An 8145-nucleotide genomic window follows, 5' to 3' on the forward strand; every position below is an offset into this window, starting at 1 on the left:
AATGAAGGGGAAAAAAAGGTTTTAATATAATTTGATTGTTAATTAATACAGCCTATCCAACCAAACCAAAAACTAAAAGCATCAATACACATCTATAGGTATAAAAAATAGAAAATAGAGAGCTATAAAGGCATGAAGCAGTAGAATTCCCCTAACCAATGACTTACTCTTCCTTGAGTTTCTGCTGTGCAGTTGCTAACAAGGGATTCGAGTAGTTATCCTTTCCAAGATCTTAGGAGACTAAGATCGTAGGATTTGGTAGCTATAGATATCACTGAATTTGAATATTTGTATGCGGTTTGCGGATACCATATCTCATTCGTATTTTGAATAAATAGCCCTTTGAATGTTGGGATAAGATCACTTATCTATTTGGAATACATTAACATCTGTATTTGCAAAGTGTCCGAGTTGCCCTTGGTACCGAGACCAGTGTGCCCCAAGTTATTAGTCTTGGGTTCGTAGGTCTCGGATCCATAGGTCTTGGAAGTTGAGGGTCTCAGTCCCGACTGTCCGAGACCTCTCTGGGCTTTGATCTTTCCATGCTTAGATTGCGCCCCACCTAATTACATACGTCAGAAATTGATTATTTTTTGTAGTGAAGAGAGTTTTTGAATATGAATCTTTGCAGATCAGCTGTTGCTTCAACTAAAAAACCCATTGTCCACATAATCCAACCAATTCTATCTGCAGCCTAGAGAGATGGACTTCTAGAGCTTGAATTAAGCACTATGACAGGCAAACTAATTGTCCACACACAAACAGTCTGCAATGAAGGGGGAAAAAAATGTTTTAATATAATTTGATTGTTAATTAATACAGCCTATCCAACCAAACCAAAAACTAAAAGCATCAATACACATCTATAGCTATAAAAAATAGAAAATAGAGAGCTATAAAGGCATGAAGCAGTAGAATTCCCCTAACCAATGACTTACTCTTCCTTGAGTTTCTGATGTGCAGTTGTTAACAAGGGATTCGAGTAGTTATCCTTTCCAAGATCTTAGAAGACTAAGATCGTAGGATTTGGTAGTTATAGATATCACTGAATTTGAATATTTGTATGCGATTTGCGGATACCATATCTCATTCATATTTTGAATAAATAGCCCTTTGAATGTTGGGATAAGATCACTTATCTATTTGGAATACATTAACATCTGTATTTGCAAAGTGTCCGAGTTGCCCTTGGTACCGAGACCAGTGTGCCCCAAGTTATTAGTCTTGGATTTGTAGGTCTCGGATCCATAGGTCTTGGCAGTTGAGGGTCTCGGTCCTGACTGTCCGAGAGCTCTCTGGGCTTTGATCTTTCCATGCTTAGATTGCGCCCCACCTATCCAGAATGTCAGCTTTGCCAAATTATAATGCAAATAATCCAAACATCTATACTCCCCCCACCTAATCATATCAACCAGAAAGTCAAAATCAAAAAGAAAGTTGATATCTAGATGATAGATATCATCCAAGAGAATTTCATCTAAGTGACTCCAACTGGTGGTATATACTGAGGCTTTGATGTTCTGACTATAGCCTTAAAATAGACATTAGCCTAGCAACTAATAAACTTCATTCACGTTATAAACAGATTTTTCATCCAGAGAAGAAATTAAACTAGAAGAAATTTTCTTTATGCAATGCTACATTTGTTGATGCACAGTTTCTGATTTGTGATGTGGCACACCTGTCGAGTCTGGGTAGGGCGTCAAGAAAGAATTTTGACTGCACAATAAAGAAAAACAAAGGGATGAAAGAAACCGGGGTAAGCCAGTGGGGACACTCCGATGCCTAAGTTAGTATTTGAGAGAGAAAGTATAAGCAACAATTCAGCTCAAGAGCAAGAGTTGCGATTAACCAAATGTGAGGAAGTGACTTATCTTTTATAGGCATGAAGCAATAGAAGTCCCCTAACCAATGACTTACTCTTCCTTGAGTTCCTGCTGTGCAGTTGCTAATAAGAGATTTGAGTAGTTATCCTTTTCGAGATCTTAGGAGACTGAGATCGTAGGATTTGATAGTTATAGATATCACCGAATTTGAATATTTGTATGCGATCTGCGAATACCATATCTCATTCGTATTTTGAATAAATTTGATAGCCCTTTGAATGTTAGGATAAGATCACTTATCTATTTGGAATACATTAACATCTGTATTTGCAAAGTGTCCGAGTTGCCCTTGGCACTGAGACCAGTGTGCCCCAAGTTATTAGTCTCGGATTCATAGGTCTCGAATCCATAGGTCTTGGAAGTTGAGGGTCTCGGTCCTGACTGTTCAAGACGTCTCTGGGCTTTGATCTTTCGATGCTTAGATTAGGCCCCACCTATCCAGAATGCCAGCTTTGCCAAATTATAATGCAAATAATCCAAACATCTATACTCCCCCCACCTAATCATATCAACCAGAAAATCAAAATAAAAAAGAAAGTTGATATCTAGATGATAGATATCAACTTTTGATGTTGCTCGAGCTAGTTTGTTTGCTCTTTCATTTTTTGGCCTCTAGATTTTCACAATGCAGAACTTCTTGAAAGAATTTTGCATATCCTGTGCCTTAGATAAGTATAGCTTCATTTTTTATCCCTTGGCTTCGAATTCACCTCGGATATGTCCGACGATGACTTGGGAATCACTTCGTACTTCCACAAGCTTGGCTCCCATTTCATGAGCTAAACCGAGTCCTGCCAGGACCGCTTCGTATTTAGCTTTGTTGTTGGTAGTTTTGAACTTCAACTTCAAAGAGTTGCACAACTCCTTCCCATTGGGAGTAATCATTACTACTTCAGCTCCACCATGCTTCTTCGTGGATCATCCACCAACGTAAATTACCCACGTCTCATCACTCGGCCAGTTGTTGATACCAGGCAGATTGGAAAAGTCTGCCTGGAAATCAGCAAGTGCTTGACCCTTGATGAAATTCCGAGGGAGAAATTTGATGTCAAATTTCCCCAGTTCAATTGCCCAGTTAGCCAATCTTCCCGATAGATCTAGCTTCCGTAGCACTTTCTTTAGTGGGTACTCAGTTAGAACCCTTATGGTGTGAGCTTGAAACTAGGGCCAGTGCTTACTGGGCGCTATGATGTGGTTAAGTTTAATCAAATAAAGGAAATGATTAAATTGGAATTTCTCAAATTGGAGGCAAAATCGGATTTGATTCAAATTTGGATTCTGCATATTTCTTGGTATTTTGACCATAACTTTCAGCTCAAATATCCGATTGAGTTGATTCAAGCGGCATTGGAAAGCTAACTCAAAATAATATAAAGAATTGTGAAATAAAAGTTTCCTAATTCTGACTGTCGCTATGCCAAACTTGCCCCGCAAGATAGGAATGCAATTCTGGACGAATCCTATTCCGATTTGGACTTAGGTTTTCTTTATCCTAATTAGACTAGGACTTAAATCTACGAATTTCCTACGATTACTAGGGCTTTTAGGACTCTCCTAAGCCCTATAAATAGACCTCTAAGCCTCACAATTCAATATACAATTTGAAGGAGACAACTTTGGGGAGAGGAATTGGAGGCTACTTCTAGCAGCGGTTTTCGGTTCTTTCTTTCCCTTTTCTTTTTAGTTTTATTTTAATTATGTGTAATTAACTCTTAAGGAGGGTTAGATTGAAGCCCTAATTATGTTTATTTAATATTTCAATATTAGCGCCTTTGTAATAATCATATTGTGATGCTTAACTTGATTAATGCATATTTTCTTGAATTCCTCATATGTGTGTAATTGACCGTTATATGCATGTGATATGGATTAATTAATTAAATCAATTTGGATGATCGAGTCCTGGGTTTAATAAGAGTAATAAAAGAAATCCACACCGGATTCTTGAGTTAATCAACATGGAAAACCGGGAGTATACACCCATGCCCTATGTTCCATGTGTTTGTCGATTTCCATAGATTTATGCTTTCTTAAAGAACAACTTAGTATAAACCCATGCTAAATCCTTTAAGAAAGAAAAGAGTTAGAATATACACTCATGCCTAACTTGTTGCTTAGGAAATCTATAGCTTAAGGAGTATACACTCATGCCATTAGGTTGACAAACATTGAGTATTCACAATATGATTGGATCATTGACATATTGTTATATTATTTAAGCATGATTAGTGGTGGATATCAAAACCCTACCTTGACTTTATCTTTATATCTTTTTATTTCTTTTTCATAATATCAATTTAGTGACAACTTGATATTTTTAATAAATTCTAAATAAAATCAACAATCCTCGTGGGATCGATCTCGTACTTGCTGCACCTAACTATCGTTTGATCTTGTGCACTTGCGAGTAAAACGTACTAAATATTATCTATTAATTTAGATAGTATTTAGCACAACAATTAGCATATTCTAGGTTTATCTAATGGACTCCTAATTAGCATAATAGGTAAGTGCACTCTTCCTCCATTATCCTTTGTATTTATTTGCAAATCAGGAGCAAGAATCAAAGCTGGATAAATTGGAGAGCATGATACACACCCTTGTAACTTCGCAACAGCAATTTATGACTGATAAAAAAACAAATCAATACAAGGGCCAATCAAGCGTTTCAAAGAACCGATCAAACCATTCAAAGACTGGAAGTACAAATGGGACAATTGGCCAAGGAGCTGAGTGCATCCCCCATCAATCACCACAACAAAAAAAAAAAAAGTTTAGTGACATGGTTATTTGGGGCATTTTTTGCCAAATAGACATCTCTATTGATTTTGCAATGCTTGATTAGGGACACTTGAGACACGTCAGTTTTTATGGCGATTAGAATTTAAGTTTGAGACCTTTTTTTTTACTAAAAAGCATCTCAAAAAGGGGATGTTTGGAACAAAGCTCCCCCTTTTTTAAAAGGGGGCACTTAGTGGTGAAAAAGGCCCCCTTTTAAAAAAGGAGGCGCTTCTTAGGAAGGGCCCCTTTTTTAGAATAAAGGCACTTCCTAGGTAAGTGACCTCATTCTAAAAAGGGGGGCTCAGGTGGGCAAGCGCCCCCTTTCATATAACGAGGCGCTTGCGTTTAAAGCGCCCCTATTTCTATATGGGAGCACTTCCACACTGCGAAGCACCTCCAATAATTAATATATGGAGAAAATGTTTTCCCCATGCAATCCATATATATATATATATATATTTTCATTTTCTCCTGATATACAATACGCAATACAATATTGTATTGCTTATTTTCTCTATTCATCAATCTCATACAATCTTATACATATCTCACAATACATGTCTAATGCATATATACAATCTCATATCTCATAAGACATTTAGATCCAAAATGATGATATCATAAACACAAAGTGTACCACATCTTAAAGAGTTAACAAAAAATGTACCATACATATGAAATAAAATATCCAAAATGATATCATAAACACAAAGTGTACCACCTTTTAAAAGAGTTTACAAAAATTGTATATCGCATATGAAATAAAATATATCAACGGGTTCGCTTAGAATTTGGCGTCAAATACGTACCCAACCAAACAGGTCAAGTATACGTACGTCACTTAACGATTACCTGCAAATGATAAAACCAAAAAAAAATATATTAAATTACAAACCTATATCTAACTATTTTGAAAGTGCATACCTATATATAACTAGATTATATTACAAGTGACTAAGATATGAAGATCTACACATACTTTGTGATGATCCACGATAGTCGTCTTCTGCATCATCTTCATTTGTTAATCAATTCTCACCTATATATAAATAGATGCAAATGTTATGCAATCATATATATGTTCTTAAGTAAACGGTAATGAATTGTATTTGAGCAGCTAGCTCCCCTATAAAATGATAAAAGATAAAGGAAGAACAACATAAAATAATTTTTATTGTGTTTAAGTTAATTATAGGGAAATTGTATATAAAATCCTTAGGTAAACGCGCCTTTTTTAAAAACTCCCTGGGTTTTTTTTTTCGAAAATTTACTCCCTGGGTTAATGGAAATGACAATAAAATCCATGCCGTCAAAAATTTTTAACAGCCGTTAGTCAAATTCAAAACGCACCGTTTCACCTTATTAAAATATTAATTTTTTTTTATTAATTTAATTTTAAAATTTAAATCTAAAAATAAAAAAATAAAAAAATTAATCTTTTGTCAACTCACGACTTCTTTCCTCAACCCCGGCGAACACACCCCAGCTCTCGAATCTCTCCGGCAACATCAACGGTGGTTTGGCTTCGGTGGTGCCTTCTCCAGTTGTTGGAGAACAATTGATTTCTCAGTTAGATTTCCAGTTGGTGACTTCTTGCCTTCAAATTGATTTTTCAAGTTGAAGAACAAGAAAAAGAGAATTTTACTGTTGGTTCTTGTTATTATATCTTGATGGTCTTTTATCTTTACAATTTCAGGGTCTCTACTGCAATTACCAAAGGGAGAAAAGGAGACTGTTGTCGATCTGATCATTGCTCAAAGTTTTTGGTTTCTTGCTCTGGGTTTTGTTGGTAGAAGGATTTTCTGAATGGGTTTTGCTTAGTCTTTTTTTTTTTCTTTTTTTTTTTGGTATATGGGATTTTTTCAGCTTGTCAGATGTCAACGTTTGGAGAATCTGGTTGTTTCCCTCAGAGCCAAGCTAACGTTTACCCAAGTCAATCTGATCATTGTTTCCCTCTTGCCTTCAAGGAGAATTACAGCAAGCATCAGAAAGGTTTAAAAAAATTCCACAGGCGTCAAAAGATTCCAACTTGTTTAAGACGGCTAAAACACATTAGCAGAGGCATGCATAACATTGTCCCTTAAGATGTTGGATTCTCATACACAAGACTCAGGAGCCCAATTTCAATAGCCCTTCTCAAAAAGGGAATTACATCAAAATTGCACATCTAAAGAAGGGATTCTGGTAGATTGGTAGCGCCTGGTTTGATGGAATTGGGTTTTTTCTAGGGTTGTCAATACTGAGAAAATTTGAGTGTTTTTTACTTTGTTTGGTTTGACGAAGACCTTTTGGCATTGGATTGTGCTCTGCAATGATGTATTGTTTTGAGGAAAAATTGCAGGTTTGGATGTTTGTGATTACTCTAATCATTCAAATATGACAATGGAACTGTAGTAGTGCATTTTCGTTGTTAGGAGAGATCCATAGGAAGATGGCCTCCACAACCCCTCCCTCCTCTCCTCTGCAAATTCACTAACTTCCTTTGTCACCTCACCACCACCACCTTCTTCCCCTGTTCCGTCGAATTCTTCAACTACGCCTACTCAGACTACTGACACCCCAGCGCCCTCATCCCCTTCAACCCCTTCAACCCCTTCAACTCTAGCTCCTCAATCTCCTCCACCGCCAGTCCCTGCTGCTCCTCCTCCATCCCCGCTAGCTTCACCCTCACTGGTATTAACACCACTTCCAACCTCACCGCCACCTTCTCCGCCAACTTCAACCCCACCATCAACTTCACCACCGCCATCGCCACCAACATGACCCCCACCATCTGCCCCTCCACCAGCATCACTCCCTCCAGTTTTATCTTCGCCGCCACCGCCACTAGGAGGCTCTCCTCCGCAAGCATCCCTTACACCTCCGGTGGCATCCCCACCTCCCCCTCGAGCCATTCCACCAACTGCATCTTTACCTCCTCCACCCAATGATCCAGCACCGCCTTCCTCCAATCTAGATCTGGGAAATTCTGGGAAATTTTTACGATCTCTCTGGAATTTAAATTAATTTTAAAATTAAATTAAAAAAAAAATTAATATTTTAATAAGGTGAAACGGTGCGTTTTGAATTTGACTAACGGCTGTTAAAAATTTTTGACGGCATGGATTTTATTGTCATTTCCATTAACCCAGGGAGTAAATTTTCGAAAAAAAAAACCCAGGGAGTTTTTAAAAAAGGCGCGTTTACCTAAGGATTTTATATACAATTTCCCTTAATTATATAAGCCAACATTAAAAGATAAAAGATAAGCCAACATTAGAATTTCAAATTTTATGTTGTTCTTCCTTTATCTTTTATCCTTTATTGTGTTTAAGTTATTTTTATATAACTTAATGTTTGAGCAGCTGATTCTACTATATAACTAAAAATAATTTCGGTGCGCCTGCTATCCAGGTGCCCTTAATTAGGGGCGCTTAAGGCGCCTGGATAGCAAGCGTTCCGAATTAAGGGCGCTTGCCAGCCAGGCACCCTTAATTAG

The 8145-nt window shown here is 37.3% G+C and overlaps 1 protein-coding gene across 1 annotated transcript in view; it reads right to left on the reverse strand.

The window, feature by feature from the left end:
- Nucleotides 1-7276: 7276 nt before the first annotated feature.
- Nucleotides 7277-8145, reverse strand: part of LOC132185381 (glycine-rich protein 5-like) — a 5680-nt gene continuing 4811 nt past the window's right edge. Inside the window, exon 2 of the mRNA XM_059599160.1 lies at nt 7277-7657. Within this exon, the coding sequence (XP_059455143.1) occupies nt 7277-7657 (381 nt within the window). The remainder of the gene's footprint in view (nt 7658-8145) is intronic.

The sequence above is a fragment of the Corylus avellana genome, chromosome ca6 (genome assembly GCF_901000735.1).
Source record: "Corylus avellana chromosome ca6, CavTom2PMs-1.0".
In the NCBI taxonomy this organism is placed as follows: domain Eukaryota; kingdom Viridiplantae; phylum Streptophyta; class Magnoliopsida; order Fagales; family Betulaceae; genus Corylus; species Corylus avellana.